Genomic DNA, 17,855 nt, shown 5'->3' on the forward strand with positions numbered 1-17,855 from the left:
TCTGCTTGGATTATTTCACTGAGCATAATACCCTCCAGCTCCATCCATGTTGCTGCAAATGGTTGGATTTGCCCTTTTCTTATGGCTGAGTAGTATTCCATTGTGTATATGTACCACATCTTCTTTATCCATTCATCTATCGATGGACATTTAGGTTGCTTCCAATTCTTGGCTATTGTAAATAGTGCTGCGATAAACAGAGGGGTACACTGGTCTTTCTCATACTTGATTGCTGCATTCTTAGGGTAAATTCCTAGGAGTGTAATTCCTGGGTCAAATGGTATGTCTGTTTTGAGCATTTTGATGTACCTCCATACTGCTTTCCACAATGGTTGAACAAGTTTACATTCCCACCAGCAGTGTAGGAGGGTTCCCCTTTCTCCACAGCCTCGCCAATATTTGTTGTTGTCTGTCTTTTGGATGGCAGCCATCCTTACTGGTGTGAGGTGATACCTCATTGTAGTTTTAATTTGCATTTCTCTGATAATTAGCGATGTGGAGCATCTTTTCATGTGTCTATTGGCCATCTGTATTTCTTTTTTGGAGAACTGTCTGTTCAGTTCCTTTGCCCATTTTTTAATTGGGTTATTTGTTTTTTGTTTGTTGAGGCGTGTGAGCTCTTTATATATTCTGGACGTCAAGCCTTTATCGGATGTGTCATTTTCAAATATATTCTCCCATACTGTAGGGTTCCTTTTTGTTCTATTGATGGTGTCTTTTGCTGTACAGAAGCTTTTCAGCTTAATATAGTCCCACTTGTTCATTTTTGCTGTTGTTTTCCTTGCCCGGGGAGATATGTTCAAGAAGAGGTCACTCATGTTTATGTCTAAGAGGTTCGTGCCTATGTTTTCTTCCAAGAGTTTAATGGTTTCGTGACTTACATTCAGGTCTTTGATCCATTTTGAGTTTACTTTTGTATATGGGGTTAGACGATGGTCCAGTTTCATTCTCCTACATGTAGCTGTCCAGTTTTGCCAGCACCATCTGTTGAAGGGACTGTCATTTCGCCATTGTATGTCCATGGCTCCTTTATCAAATATTAATTGACCATATATGTCTGAGTTAATGTCTGGATTGTCTAGTCTGTTCCATTGGTCTGTGGCTCTGTTCTTGTGCCAGTACCAAATTGTCTTGATTACTATGGCTTTATAATAGAGCTTGAAGTTGGGGAATGAGATCCCCCCTACTTTATTCTTCTTTCTCAGGATTGCTTTGGCTATTCGGGGTCTTTGGTGGTTCCATATGAATTTTTGAATTATTTGTTCCAGTTCATTGAAGAATGTTGCTGGTAGTTTCATAGGGATTGCATCAAATCTGTATATTGCTTTGGGCAGGATGGCCATTTTGACGATATTAATTCTTCCTAGCCATGAGCATGGGATGCGTTTCCATCTGTTAGTGTCCCCTTTAATTTCTCTTAAGAGTGACTTGTAGTTTTCAGAGTATAAGTCTTTCACTTCTTTGGTTAGGTTTATTCCTAGGTATTTTATTTTTTTTGATGCAATTGTGAATGGAGTTGTTTTCCTGATTTCTCTTTCTGTTGGTTCATTGTTGGTATATAGGAAAGCCACAGATTTCTGTGTGTTGATTTTGTATCCTGCAACTTTGCTGTATTCCGATATCAGTTCTAGTAGTTCTGGGGTGGAGTCTTTAGGGTTTTTTATGTACAGTATCATGTCATCTGCAAATAGTGACAGTTTGACTTCTTCTTTGCCAATCTGGATTCCTTGTATTTTTTTGTTTTGTCTGATTGCCGTGGCTAGGACCTCCAGTACTATGTTAAATAACAGTGGGGAGAGTGGGCATCCCTGTCTAGTTCCCGATCTCAGCGGAAATGCTTTCAGCTTCTCGCTATTCAATATAATGTTGGCTGTGGGTTTTTCATAGATGGCCTTTATTATGTTGAGGTACTTGCCCTCTATTCCCATTTTGCTGAGAGTTTTTATCATGAATGGATGTTGAACTTTGTCAAATGCTTTTTCAGCATCTATGGAGATGATCATGTGGTTTTTGTCTTTCTTTTTGTTGATGTGGTGGATGATGTTGATGGACTTTCGAATGTTGTGCCATCCTTGCATCCCTGGGATGAATCCCACTTGGTCATGGTGTATGATCCTTTTGATGTATTTTTGAATTCGGTTTGCTAAAATTTTGTTGAGTATTTTTGCGTCTACGTTCATCAGGGATATTGGTCTGTAGTTTTCTTTTTTGGTGGTGTCTTTGCCTGGTTTTGGTATTAGGGTGATGTTAGCTTCATAGAATGAGTTTGGGAGTATCCCCTCCTCTTCTATTTCTTGGAAAACTTTAAGGAGAATGGGTATTATGTCTTCCCTGTGTGTCTGATAAAATTCCGAGGTAAATCCATCTGGCCTGGGGGTTTTGTTCTTTGGTAGTTTTTTGATTACCGCTTCAATTTCGTTGCTGGTAATTGGTCTGTTTAGATTTTCTGTTTCTTTTTGGGTCAGTCTTGGAAGGTTGTATTTTTCTAGGAAGTTGTCCATTTCTCCTAGGTTTCCCAGCTTGTTAGCATATAGGTTTTCATAGTAGTCTCTAATAATTCTTTGTATTTCTGCGGGGTCCGTCGTGATTTTTCCTTTCTCGTTTCTGATTCTGTTGATTTGTGTTGACTCTCTTTTCCTCTTAATAAGTCTGGCTAGAGGCTTATCTATTTTGTTTATTTTCTCGAAGAACCAGCTCTTGGTTTCATTGATTTTTGCTATTGTTTTATTCTTCTCAATTTTATTTATTTCTTCTCTGATCTTTATTATGTCCCTCCTTCTGCTGACCTTAGGCCTCATTTGTTCTTCTTTTTCCAATTTTGATAATTGTGACATTAGACCGTTCATTTGGGCTTGTTCTTCCTTTTTAAAATATGCTTGGATTGCTATATACTTTCCTCTTAAGACTGCTTTTGCTGTGTCCCACAGAAGTTGGGGCTTAGTGTTGTTGTTGTCATTTGTTTCCATATATTGCTGGATCTCCATTTTGATTTGGTCATTGATCCATTGATTATTTAGGAGCGTGTTGTTTAGCCTCCATGTGTTTGTGAGCCTTTTTGCTTTCTTTGAACAGTTTATTTCTAGTTTAATGCCTTTGTGGTCTGAAAAGTTGGTTGGTAGGGTTTGAATCTTTTTGAATTTACTGAGGCTCTTTTTGTGTCCTAGTATGTGGTCTATTCTGGAGAATGTTCCATGTGCACTTGAGAAGAATGTGTATCCTGTTGCTTTTGGATGTAGAGTTCTGTAGATGTCTATTAGGTCCATCTGTTCTAATGTGTTGTTCAGTGCCTCTGTGTCCTTACTTATTTTCTGTCTGGTGGATCTGTCCTTTGGAGTGAGTGGTGTGTTGAAGTCTCCTAGAATGAATGCATTGCATTCTATTTCCTCCTTTAGTTCTATTAATATTTGTTTCAGGTATGTTGGTGCTCCTGTATTGGGTGCATATATATTTATAATGGTTATATCCTCTTGATGGACTGAGCCCTTTATCATTATGTAATGTCCTTCTTTGTCTTTTGTTACTTTCTTTATTTTGAAGTCTGTTTTGTCTGATACCAGAATTGCAACACCTGCTTTCTTCTCTCTGTTGTTTGCTTGAAATATCTTTTTCCATCCCTTGACTTTAAGTCTGTGCGCGTCTTTGGGTTTGAGGTGAGTCTCTTGTAAGCAGCATATGGATGGATCTTGCTTTTTTATCCATTCTATTACTCTGTGTCTTTTGATTGGTGCATTCAGTCCATTTACATTTAGGGTGATTATTGAAAGGTATGAATTTATTGCCATTGCAGGCTTTAAGTTTGTGGTTACCAAAGGTTTAGGGTTAGCTTCTTTACTATCTTACTGTCTAACTTAACTCGCTTGTTGAGCTATTATAAACACAGTCTGATGATTCTTTATTTCTCTCCCTTCTTATTCCTCCTCCTCCCTTCTTCATATGTTGGGTGTTTTGTTGTGTGCTCTTTTTAGGAGTGCTCCCATCTAGAGCAGTCCCTGTAGGATGCCCTGTAGAATTGGTTTGTGGGAGGCAAATTCCCTCAACTTTTGCTTGTCTGGGAATTGTTTAATCCCTCCTTCATATTTAAATGATATTCGTGCTGGATACAGTAGTCTTGGTTCGAGGCCCTTCTGTTTCATTGCATTAAGTATATCATGCCATTCTCTTCTGGCCTGTAGGGTTTCTGTTGAGAAGTCTGATGATAGCCTGATGGGTTTTCCTTTGTAGGTAACCTTTTTTTTCTCTCTGGCTGCCTGTAATACTTTGTCCTTGTCTTTGATCTTTGCCATTTTAATTATTATGTGTCTTGGTGTTGCCCTCCTTGGATCCCTTGTCATGGGAGTTCTGTGTACCTCTGTGGTCTGAGAGGCCATTTCTTCCCCTAGTTTGGGGAAATTTTCAGCAATTATTTCTTCAAAGACATTTTCTATCCCCTCTTCTCTCTCTACTTCTTCTGGAATACCTATGATTCTTATATTGTTCCTTTTTGTTTGATCACTCAGCTCTGTTAAAATTCTTTCATTCCTGGAGATCCTTTTATCTCTCTCTGCATCAGCTTCTCTGCGTTCCTGTTCTCTGTTTTCTAGTCCATTAATGGTCTCTTGCATCTCGTCCATTCTGTTTTGAAGTCCTTCCAGAGCTTGTTTTATTTCTGAATTCTCCTTCCTTAGTTCTTGCATATTTCTCTGCAAGTCCATCAGCATGGTTATGACTTTTGTTTTGAATTCTTTTTCAGGAAGACTGGCTAAATCTATCTCCCCAGATTCCTTCTCAGGGGAAGATGTAGCAGATGCCGAAGCTGTCTGGGTTAGTCTTGTCTGGATCATATTTTTTTGCCTTTTCATGTTGACAGGTGCTATTGACTGTCAGCTGGGAGGGCCAAAATTTTCACTTGCTACTGGCCTTTCTTTACTGGGACAACTGCGACCCCTAGTGGCTTGTGTTGGGTAATTGCGTGTAGACTGGGTCTTTGTGTCTTGCCTGGCCGGAAGGGAGAAATTTCCCTTTCTGTGGGCGGAATTTGTCTCAGGCTGCTTCTCTGCTTTCGCAGCGCCCGGTGGGGTAATGGATGGGGGGGCTGCTTGACTGTTTGCCTCCGTGAGGGGTCTCAGAGCTGTTGCCCAGGGGGTTAGTGCACCCGGTTTTCTCTGTAATTTCCAGCTGCTGTACTGTGACCTGGGTTGTTTCCGTCAAGCTGTTAAGTCCCTGTCCCTTTAAGACTTTCAAAAAGCCCCCGCTTTTCTTTGTCACAGGGGCATCAGCTTCGGCACCCGCTCAGAGGTCTTACTCCCTGTTCCCCCAGTATCCAGGGCCCCCTGGGCACGTACTGTGTCTGCGCTCTGGCCCGGATGGCTGGGGCTGGGTGTTCGGCAGTCCTGGGCACCGTCTCCCTCCCGCTCTGCCTATTGTTCTCCCGCCGGGAGCTGGGGGAGGGGCGCTCGCGTCCCGCAGGGCCGGGGCTTGTATCTTACCCCTTTCACCAGTCGCTGGTTTCTCGCTGGTGTAGCTGCAGTCTGGCCACTGTCCTGCGTCTTCTGGTCTCTCTTTTAGGGCTAGTTGTGTTTGTTGTATTTTCAAAAGTATATATGTTTTTGGGAGGGGATTCCCACTGTCCTACTCACGCCGCCATGTTGGCTCCGCCTCCCATAACGGACTTTAAATGTAAATGACCAGCAATGCATGGTTCAAGCCAGGTTTCCACCCCTCCAGTGACAATTCTTTACTCAGTTCCACAATGTGATGTTTGTAATAACCGACACAGGGGTTCCACGGAAGCCTGACTCCCAGAGTCTCTGGAAGAAAGGATTTGCCAAGCAAATTAAGAGGGCAAACAGAAACATACAGGACAAATACATAAAATACCTTAAAAATCTTTCTTAGGTATTTATTAATCATTTTTTTCAATTAAAGTAATATTTTAACAATACAACTACTTTTCACTAGAAGTACTTTCAATTCCCAACAATGTCAGTTAAGTCTTTTATAAGCGCTGGGCCTTGGTTTGGCTTTTATTATTTCGACATTTTCACCATGTTGAGAGAGAAAAAGCATGTGCCTGAACAGGCCTCATCTTTGTACTATTTCAGACAACTAGAATGAATTCTGTGTCTTCTTGGATTTAAAAAAGCTTTAATTATTCTTTGATTTCAAATCTCATGATAATAGTCAAGAGTCAGCCTAAGTATGGAAATCTTTATTGTATGTATTACAGGGTCTGAGAAGAGAAAACAGACATATTACTATAGCAAGTATTTATGCATTTATTCAAAAGTTTTGCATATGTTACATTTAATATCAAAATGTTGGAAATCTAACAAGGAGGCTTTTATGAGTAAATAAATGTACAGGGTTTACTGTGACAGGATCCCTCAACTTAATAGTGAATGAGTGTTTACCCTTTGCCAGCACTATGCTACAGCTTTACAAGAATAACCCATTTAAGCACCAGAATGGTACCATGACAAAGCATCTATTACAATCAGCATTTTACAGATGAGGAAATTAAGGTTTAGGAAGATTTGAGTAATGTGTCCAATGTCATCCAACTAGTAAGGGCAGAGTGGAAACTTGAACTTTGGTTTATCTGGTGCCAAAGCACTGGGATTTGGCTACTTTAGGACTCACTTAGATGTCATGGCCACAGAAGCAAAGGATTGGAAGGAATATTAGAAGTCACAGTAGAAGACAACACTCTGAGAGTCAGGTTAATTGTGAGCTAGGTTATTTACCAGTAATATAACCTTGGATTGTATGTTAACCAGCAATTTTTGATTTCTCATCTGTAAAGGGTATCATTAAATGACACAGAGTACTTAGCACTGGCTAAGCATTCAGTGATAGTAATTTTTGTTAAAAGTAACAGAGAGAAGGTTTTATAACAGAGTGAGGCACCTGGGTGAGGGTTTGGTGGAAGAACACAAACACAAATAGGAAGAACACAAGATGGTTACTGTAACATATTGTGAATGTATCTGAACTAAAGTCTAAATGCAGCAAAATGCAGTGACATACATAATATGCTTTGATGACCCAAACATACACCTAAAACATTTTTATAAGTAAAGTACTTGGAGATAAATTTAACTATTGAAACTGTACATATAATAGTGGTTTCTAAATCAAGGTTTGGATAGTTGTTTCCTCTGATACGTTTGTTAAAATCATGCAGAATTAATGAGGACTTTGTAGGTCTTTCAGCCACTGGTGACATTTAATTTGCATAGATGACGTGATGAGAAAATCATGCTCTGATATCTTCACCTTAGAAAAGAAAAGCATGAGTATAGAAGAAAAAAAGAGTAAACTTCTTACATACGAGGTAAAAACAAGAAGGAGAAGGAGCAGAAGAGTACACAAATACACAGTGTAAAAGAAATTAAAAATGGAAGACTTTATTTGAGCTCCTGGAGCAGGGAGAGAGACATCCATGTAGAACTGAGCTCAGCTCCAAATACAACAGGGACAAATGAGGTTTGTAGCCAATGGGCAGAGTGAGGGACTCTGTGGATGGCAAACTACCAAGTGGAGACATCAGGGGTAGGGGATCCTTGCTGAAAGTCCTAATAGGGTTCTTGCTAAAGGCAGACCTAGACATCAAGGATGAGGAACTTGACCAGATGTCAAGGGTGGGGAAATTCTCCCTAGACTGACTCAGCAGGATTCTTTGCTAAAACTGGGCCCAGCAGTCCAAGAGTGGGGGTGCAGGCCAAGGTCAAGTTCTAACTGAAAAGAAGGCTCAGAGGAGTTTGACTATACTTTGGTTAAGGAGAGAGTTTTTGTGGATAGATTAGTCAGAAGAGGAAAGTAAGAAAAACTAACACATCACATGATTTTTTTAAAACCAAACCAGTTTTTTAAACACGAACCTAAACCCCTGAGCTTCATGTAGCAAGTTAATCCCTTTGGCTGAGGGTAAAATAAGGACGTTCACTTGAGCACACTTTCATTTTGAACCACACGAAGGTTAAAATCCTCTAAATTCTTGGTTGTAGCATGTCATTAAATTGATTTTAATGAGAGCATCTCAATTCCTTGCTAAAGATCTCTTCTGATAGATGTGAGCTTTTTTTTACCCCCTAGAGTTGAGATGAAAGGATTTAGTATAAAGTTCGGAGTAAATATCTTTAATAGGATAGAGACAATCAAAGGAATGGTAATTACTGCATTTACTAAAAGCATTCTGTGAGGGGAGGAGAAAAGAGCAAATCTTATCTTTTAGCATCTGCTAAAATGGTTTAACTTTTCACTGTGTTTACTTGACATTTTAGCAACAATGGCAGCAGGATTTCTTTTCATTAGAACTATCCTGGGAAATTCTTAAAATTATCTGCTCAGATGTGGCTGATCTCATCATATGTCACCCCTGCAGAAAATTTAGCTTTGAATTCAAGTACCCTTCTGTGTGTAATCTTGTGAGGTCAACGAGGATACTCAGAAAGATAAGAACAGACAACATGAAGAAATACTAACTGAGCAGCCACCACTGCCTAGCACTGTGCCAGGTCCTAAAGGGTCCCTGATCTTTTAGCACTTACAGCCTAAATGCAGAGACAGACAAATAAGACAAATTACATGCTTTTGAGAAGTGCTGTAACAGGATGTGGTTCTGGGTGCTATCGGAACACACAAGAGTGTCAATGTCACTATTAGGGTTGGGTGGGAGTATGGGGTTGGCGGGAAGGGTATGAATGTTTGTGTGTGACAGGGCACTGCAGGCTTGTGGGAAGGAGTAGTGGTGCCCTTGGTAGAGGGAAGGGACAAGGAAGGTGTGAGAGGTGATATATAAGTGGAGCCCCAAGGATAGGGTAGGAATAATCCAGGAAGACAGAGGGGGCCCAGAAAGGGTGTTCCTAAATGTAACATCCTGTGCAAAGGCTCAAGGACAAATGGAAAAGTGTATTTAATTCAATATGCCAGATAAGTGCTTCTCAAACTTTAATGGGCATATGAATCATTTAATGGGCACATGAATCACGCAGATTCTGATTCAGTAATGCTGGGGGGGTTGCCTCTAACACACTTCCTGGGTACTAACACGCTTCCAGGTGAAATCAGTGCTACCAGTTCACAGACCCAACTTTGAACAGCAACATAGAAACAATTTGATTTCCAGTAACTGGATACATCTCTCTCTCTAGGGAAATAAGGAAATGTTCCCTAAGACATTTTCACTCCCGTGGATGACCTACTTTTTCACACTGAATGAATCATTAATGATCGCAGAGTGGTAGCAACTCATACCTCCTTTATATGTGATATTTATCTGTAAAGGAGTCTCCTTCTCTTCCCATAATATTTTTAAAGTCACTACTTCATATTCTGCTTTGGAACCTTCTTTTCTGCCTTGATCTACACCCTCATTGAAACACACTTAGCAGTTTCCACATGAAGCCAGACTGAAAGGATGTTCTTAATAAATATTGTCAACACTTGTCAAAATCAAAGGAAAATGTCCCAGAAAAGAACTTGCAGCCTTACCCATTAGCAGCAAGTTATTAGGCTGTACTGTATCTTGACAGCAGTTCTTCTAATGTAAATCTTAATTTCTAATGTAAAAAGTAAATTAACTCATTTTAATAAATGCATGTGTTTCATGTTGCTTCTGTCCATGCCTTGTCCCATGACAGCCAATGTTCTGTTTCTCTAGAGACCAAGACAGCATCTTTGCAAATACTCTTAAAATCCTGTCTCCATCCCAAAAGCATGGGAACAGATTGGGCTGTGGTATAAAGTCACCTAATGTAAATTCATACCCATGTCACATGGTTTAGAAGATAAAGCTCTCTACGTATAGTTATGGGTATTAGGCATCATTAAACTAATATATAATGTGTATCTAGAGACCAGGAGATGATGCATTCACTTCGAATATTGGTGCAATGTGGTTGCATCCTACTTGTTTTCAAGTAATGCCCTGATTTTAGTCCCACTGTGCGATACTACAGCCTCAATTAATTCTCACAACAATAACAGATATATATATGCATATTAATATATATAATTTATTTTAATTAATGATATAAGGTTTAACATTAGAACAAATAGAGTGAACTTTGCAGACAAACAACATTTTTAAATTCTTTTCATCACCTTTCACTAGATATATTTCACTAGACTAGCTCAGCAGTTCTTGAACTTTTTTGTGCATAAAAACTAAAACAGTTCCTTGTCTCCTTGCTGTCATATATAAAGTGCTTTATGGGAAAACAAGGAATTTCCATGGGTTATCTTTTACTTTTTTGATGTTTCCATTGCCCCCTGATTTGGGACCTAACCAATTCTCCCCAAGTTAGATGTGAATCCTCTCTAGAGCAATCAAAGATTGCTGAAGTTGCATTTCTACTCTATTTTATATCAGGTCTGTCTCAACCTTATTTGTCAGCCTTCCTACTTCCCACTCCTAGGATTGCTAACCCTGTAAAGAGACATGGGAGATGTCCTAACATTAAACAGAAGTCTTGGAATGGCCTGGATGCAAGTGATCCACTAGCTCGCTGGAGCTGTGGTAGCAGCAGGACATGTAGCCATGTGGGCTGTTCAGCCTGTCCCCCTGTGCACCTGCACACCTGAGCACCTGCATACCTGAGTACCTGCACACCTGCATAGCTGCGTACCTGCTCACTGCACACCTGCATACCTGTACACCTGCACACCTGCACACAGGGCCTTGCCTACCTCCTAGAAGGAATAACACATGATTTCCTTGACTCATTGGGAAGTTATTGCAGAGCAAAGTAAGCTTGGTTGGTGGTCTTCCACATGTGAAAAATTTGGAACCTAACGATGATAACTATTTGGCATTTGGGTAAAAACCAAGTGGGCTTACGGCCAATAAAGCCTCCAGATGAACATCTGCACTTGGGTTTGAGATCCTCTCACACTTAAATGGCAGCTTGAACTGACAGGCCCCACGTTGTGAGAAATCTGTAAAACTAAGGCTCAAAGCCTAGCTCGCCACGATATTTTGCAAGTGACTTGTAGAGCTAGGAAGGACCACAGACTTTACCCCAAACATTCATTCTAAATAGAGATCCAGAAAAGCTAGGCATCTTAGTAGCTGGGAAGTTATAGCCGGATCTGGAGTCAATTACCTTCCTCCCTCCCTCTTTTACTTCCCTTTTCTCCTTCCTTCCTTCCTTTCTTCCATTACCTTTCCCAGTTAAGTAAAGATAACATGAATGCTACCTTCTCACTTAAGTTAGGCCCATTCTAGTCCTTAGGTCTCAATTACTCAGAAAGTATTACATGAAAATCTAAAACAAAACAGATTTTACTTGAAAGACTCTGTTTTAACTGAATCTATGATCTGTTGCATGGCACCATCAGTAGTCATTTAAAAAAGTGTCATTCACAGTAATTAGCAATGGAAATGCTAACATACTACGTCCACACACTTTTGACTTATGATTAAGTGTGATATAATCAAAATCAACTAATTTACAACTTAGAACGTACATTAGTTAGAAATACATTGTTTATTTAACTGATTTCTATTTGGTGATTCTTTTACAACACAGAGAAAAATTCTTTGTGTTGCTTGATGATTACATAAAGAATCATTAGATCATATTGCAAAAAAAGGTATTTTAATGAACTATACATGGTCTATGCATTGAACAGGCATGAAAAATACAATGTATAGATGAGATACCAGTATTTTTTTAATTCCAAATTTTTGTATTTTTGGAAGAGAAGTATTTAGAAATCATTAAGACTCAGAGGGCTGTTTATATTTAAATAGGCTCAATTAAGAATCTCCTGGTCATATCATGAAAAGCAGGTTTGGTAATAATTTCACAGTATATTACCTATTGAAGAATGTAGAAATAATTTTAAAGACATAGAAACTTAATATCACTTCAAATACTTAAATAACTTTAAAGATGTAGAAATAATTTAAAAATATATAGATAGCCCCATACGTAGTCAAACCCAAGATCTGAGAGAGAGATTATGTTGAGAATTTGGGGGACAGAAAAAAGATACTGCCTGCAGCCAGAGATGACAAAGAGAGAACCTGCATTTTTTAATGCCTACATTCTTTTCATGGTATCATCCTGTCTGCTGATTAAAATTATGTGTTTTTCCCACATTAAAAAAAATAAGATGAGTATTTTTGGTTTGGGCCAGGAAGAATTAATGTGGCAATTGTTTTACAGGGCTTAAAACTGGTTGCTTAAGAAAACATGTTAACAGCTGCTAGAAATCAGGCAGGTGCATTGTGTCCATCTCAGCACTGCGGAGGTCATGGGGTCGCAGCTCTATGTTCACACTAGTGGCTCCCCTGATCACAACAGGGAAGTCAACCAAGGAATGTCAGCGTCAGCAGGAGGATTTGCAGTGGTCAGCGCAAACTGAAAAGACGATCTTTGACAAGCCATATCGTGTTTCGTCCTTTTTTAGTACAGAGATGACTTACTGGCTCTGTTCTCTTTTGTGTCTCGGGGCACAAACAGCAACTTGGAGTCACCGCTGATGTACGAGGTTTCGGCCCCGCAGCCAGGCAGCGCCAGCAGCCGCTCTGGAAGCAGCCTGGGTGGCTCCATCACGGCGTGTAAGAAGGTAACCTTGCTGAATGCCACCCTCCTCTCACCGACTGCACTTGATGCTAGCTTTAGTTTGACTTTCCAGACACTTTCTTTAGAACAGAAACAACGACAACACTAAACAGAATGGCCCACAATTTGCTTGCTTGGATAACCCTGATGACATTTAAAGATAGAATTTGTGAAAGTGATCAGAAAACTCAAGCAGGTCAGAAAGGTATGACTCAAAAATTATAGGCCTCCAGTGCCTTTCCACCTGTCAGACCCTCTTCCCAAAGTGAGCCGGGGTGACAGCTTCTTGGTTTTGAGAAAATCTGCACTGGCTTTGAGTGTCTCACCTTATTATATTAAACTCCCGAGTCTTCATCCAAGAAAACTTCTTGGCTATTCTCCTTTTAATATTTTCTTCAGGAGAAGAGTATGATTGGCTTATTTTATTAGGAGAAACAATTGCATTTCCTAAAATATAGACTTTAGAACCGATAAACAAATCTTGCATTAACATATTTGCAGAAGGTTGTCATTTGAACAACACAAAATCATCCAATTTAATTACCTCCTTTTCCCAGCCAATCCAACTGCAGGCCCAGACACTTAGAGCAAAACACCCAGTTTCCCACCTAATGTCTTTGTCACTGTTTGATGCAGAATTCTGAGAAAATGTTTCTTTTCATCCAGAGGATATCTCTTGGATTATTTCATTAACCATTAAAAAAAAAGATAAATCATAAAAAAATACTTACATAAATATAAGTTAAGGCAAATTCTGTTACTAAAGTTATTGCATATGTATGTATATATATAATGTTCATATACATAATGCACATTATGTATGCATATATATTGACTTGTTGAAACCCATACCCAGTTAAACAGTCTCTTTAACTTCTCTGCTTGTGAGGTTTTTGTAGAATTTTCAAGTACTAAAGAAAACGATAAATTCCTGTACTAGAGAACATGCACTGATTATAGAAAAGTAGCATTAAATGTAATTTTACCAAAGTAGTTAGATGCATACATTTATAGCCAAATATAAAATTAAACTTGTCTAATTAATTAAAGGTTCTTATTATGTGTTAATTGATCTAATGTTCTTTCTTCTCTTAAAAAATTCTTATAGAGGAATCAGTGCTATAAATTCCAGTTTTTAATGCAGGAAACTGAGACACTATAATTCAAAATGATTTTAAGTTACTTATAAAAGAGGTAAACATGCAGTTCTTCAAACCCTAGGCATGCTCCAGTCAACTCTGTGACTCCAAATTATAAAGTCTTCACCAGATGCTCTGTGTTTCACAAGCCTAAGTGAATTTTCATTTATTCTACTATGCCTATTGGTTAGAATCCATATGGCATTTTAAGGAAGGACTGAGGCTGGACAGCCTGAATTTAACAGCCAGGTCAGTCATTACTAAGCTGTGGATTTCAATTAAATCACCTTCCCTCTTCATGCCTTGGTTTGTGTGTCTGAAAAAGGAAGATGATGGTGAGAATTCAGTCAGTTAATAGGTATGAAATGTTTTAAGACACTGCCTGACATACATCAGCACTTAAAATAAAAATGACCTATTACTAATGTTATTCTACAGAATAATTTTATCAAGCTAGAAAATAATTCAATGTAGGCATTACCATGCTGAGAGAGTCAGCACTTTGTGATCTGCCATCTCAGCTACAGTTATTGCTCTGGGACAAAGGCCGCCATATTCATTTCTTTAAAATCATGCCTGTAAGTTACTGAACTAATATAGCTCTTTGGGACTGAATATTTACTTGAAAAATTAGAGCCAGAAGTCGATCATCTATTCTAAATGACTCATCTATTCTAACTCTGTGTGTGTGTGTGTGTGTGTGTGTGTGTGTGTTAAAGTTTAAACCATATTTTTACTCATTCCACAACTATTTTCAGAACAATTATTAGTAGGTTGAACCATATGAAATTTCATTTTGTACAGATCAAAAGTTTTCTTTTTATAGGCGATTTCATGTGATCCAAATGAAGTACATTTAAAATTTTGTTAAGTCTTGAGGAGAGATAAAAGGACAGATAATAAAAAAAAGTGTTTCTCATGTAAAAAGTCAAATGGTAATTCATAAGTTAAATAATTATGTAAGATAGCTATACATTAATATCTCTAAATGGTATAAATTAGGCACAAAATGAGTATCATGGACATTTACAGCTAAGAAGAGAGAGACACTCTGGACCTGCAATAGTTAACAGCCTTCAGAAGGAGAAGTGGATTAAGATTTGAGTGAGTGAAGAGAGCATCCGACTTAATTTAGGAAGGGCTGATACAAATTAGTGCTGAAGTCAACACCTTTGTGTGCTGGTAATATTTTTGCTAATATTCATAGTGCATTCCTTTCATTTTAACTATTGTCTTAAGCTTACGTAATAATTGCATTTACAGACAGTTCAGTAGCAAATATGCCACATGTCATAAACTTTGTGGGCTCTAATTGTTTTCCTTCCCTTCAAAAGAGTAGCTTCCTAATATTTTCTTCTTTGTATCCAGAACATAGGCCCTCCATGAAGAGATATTGAATATTGAATACTTTCTTGCCTTGATCTTATTATATATTACTGCAAGCTAATTTATGTAACCATTGATTTTCCTAAGCTGGTTAATCACAGATAGTGGGACTGGGGAAGTGAGGATCTATATGTTCATAAGCACATATAATTTACATTCTGCACAAAAGAGACAAAATGAACAAGGACAGCTTTGTCTTCCAAACAGCAAGGCTCTCCAGCTGAATCACCTCTCTTCACAGTCAATCAGGCTTCAGTAAGAGTAACCAGCTTAATTGAAGTCTACTGGAAATTTCCCAGATTCATTTCCAGTGATAGCTTCATCTTCTTCCCCATCAAACCTTCTTATCAGAACTGACATATTGCTAAATTAACTGGCTGAAGAAATAAAACAAGGGTCCAGAAGGTAGTGCATTAGTTATATAATCAGCTTCTGAAAAATTGCAGATTTTTCACAGAATATCCTCACAGTGAATCTCCAAGGCATTCAGGAATCCTACCCAGGTGCAGTGGTTTCAGTTCCGTCTTTCTATTGAGTAGATATGGCCACTGGAAGCATAGCTGTGAATAAGCCATAGCATTGGGGGAAAAAACCTTTGGTGGATTGATTTGAAAAAGGAACTCCTTAATACATATTTTTGTCAGTGAAGGACAGCCTTTCCTGAGAGCTAAGGTGACCATACCATCCAGTCACAGTTTATATAAATTGTCCTGGAGTTTTGTTAATAGACCCCCTTTTGCTTTCAAAAGTTCTCTACGCCCAGTAAGTTATATGGTCATCCGAGATCCAGCTTCAGAATTATTCTTTCTCTCCCTTCTCCACTTCCTCTACGTGTTAGAAAACTTATCAAGTAAATTCACAGTGGGGGTATTAGTGATTGCATAGCTTAATGGAATTGTGATAAATAAAATCCATTTTTACTTAAAGACTAGTACTGCTGAACTAGTACTACTGCCCTCTCCTTAACTGACATTGACAGTAGAGTCTGTTGAACCTGGACACCACTCCGGAATTCTTCTTGTTGGAAGGCTCCAAGCGGACACTATAAATCCATCCACACTGGAATGTCAACTAATCTCTACTCTGTCGAGTCATTTCTCACATTGCCTGATGGTCTCCCTTTCTGAGGACTAGTCCTCCTTATAAGACAAATACAACCATCACTGTTACACTCAATCATAGGGATCTTCCACTGAATGAGCTAAATGATTATAAATGTTATCCTTTTAAATCAGCTAAACACTAAATGCAAGTTTTTTATATTCTCTTCACAATAAATGAGAATCTGTCACCTCTAGGGAGGTAGTGGGATATTGTGTGACAAACCTCAACCTGGAATCCAAAGACCTGAGCTAGAATCCAGGTTTCTCTTCTTACTGTGTGACCTTAGGCCAGAGATATAACTTCTCTGACTCAGATGCCTTAGCATTGGGGTGATGATTACATACAAAAGATTGTGTAAGCCCTTGGCTCATATAGTTGATGTGCAGTAAATACTAGTTTCCATATACATGATCTTTACACAGGGCAAAATTTATCTAAATAGACTTTTAAAACTACTCTGAACATTGCATGCAGTGTCTCCTCATTAAGTTGAATAGCTATTAGATTTTCCTTTACTGTGAAAGCATTATAGTCAAGGTCGTATTTCCACAATAGCTGGACATTTTCAATCCATGCTTTACTTCACAGATTGCAGATTTGCTGTTTGGGATATGGTGGAACCAAGTCTGAATAAGATTCATGGGAGGAAAGAATTATTGAAGAAAAATCAATACCCCAAATATCCTTCTCTTTTTAATGTCATATTAATTAAATCTGTCTTAGACTTGGACCTATTAAAGGCAGCAGACTGAAAACAATTCAGGTTCCCAGAGGCAGATTCTGAACTTAACGTGACATCTGATCAGCTCTTTGAAGTTTCAAGAACATTCTTTGCCATGACTGACCTCCTTTAAACGGTCTTAAATTTGTTTTCAACTGTAGCACAGATACATCTGAAGAATGACAGAATGGATGTTCCTTGATGTTTCATCTTATTCTGTAAAATACACTTTCATCTAAGCCTATATCTTTTTGATGACATGTAATTAACAAAAGCAATTCAGTTAATGTGTGCAGGCATGGCATGCAAATTGAGAGGCTTTTTCAGAATCTGATCCATATCTTTAAAGACATTTTTATTAGTCAGAACTATATTGCTCTTGGTCAAAAGCCACAATAGTACTTTCAGCAAGCATGTGATGGAAAATAGCTATAATATTCTGTATTTGCAGAAGCTGTTTCCTTAAAGGAAGGACTTAAAAAAAATTAATAAATAAAATTTAAAACAAAATCAGCATAATTTGAGTATATTCACCTTTCTATAGATGGAAGTACACTCTATCAGCACTCTGTTCTGACCCAGCAACCCTAACAATGGTCTTCAGGCTCAGCGTCTGATGATGTCAGGAAGGATATACTTGGAGCAGATGGGGAAGCAGGGAGAGGATAGATAGGTCCTGCATACAGGCAGTGAGAAGAAAAAACATCTCAGGTGAGATGTGTGTGGAAGTCAAGAACAGGAGGACTCCATGGCAGGGAGAGTTAAACAGAACCAGGAGCTCTGAATATTTGAGCCAGGACATCCACGAGTGGTGGTACCATTAAGGTCACCGGGGAAAGGAGCTAGGCGACAAAGTAGCAAAGGGAATCCATGGGTTCAGATTCAGCCCAAATACATCCAAACAGCCAGTCACGAAATTCCCCCCGGGGTCCACTTCACGGACTGGATAAGGAA

General features: G+C 38.8%; 1 protein-coding gene across 7 annotated transcripts in view; it reads left to right on the forward strand.

The window, feature by feature from the left end:
• The window catches only part of SPHKAP (SPHK1 interactor, AKAP domain containing), a 151,146-nt gene that overhangs the window by 33,363 nt on the left and 99,928 nt on the right, over nt 1-17,855 (forward strand). For 4 of the 7 annotated variants that reach the window (XM_036913064.2, XM_036913055.2, XM_036913081.2 and 1 more), the window contains one exon: nt 12,450-12,555. The exons of the other annotated variants lie outside the window; for them this stretch is intronic. In XM_036913064.2, coding sequence (XP_036768959.2) covers nt 12,450-12,555 — 106 coding nt within the window. The remainder of the gene's footprint in view (nt 1-12,449; nt 12,556-17,855) is intronic. 7 annotated transcript variants of the gene reach the window in all.

This window comes from Manis pentadactyla, chromosome 6, assembly GCF_030020395.1.
Source record: "Manis pentadactyla isolate mManPen7 chromosome 6, mManPen7.hap1, whole genome shotgun sequence".
In the NCBI taxonomy this organism is placed as follows: domain Eukaryota; kingdom Metazoa; phylum Chordata; class Mammalia; order Pholidota; family Manidae; genus Manis; species Manis pentadactyla.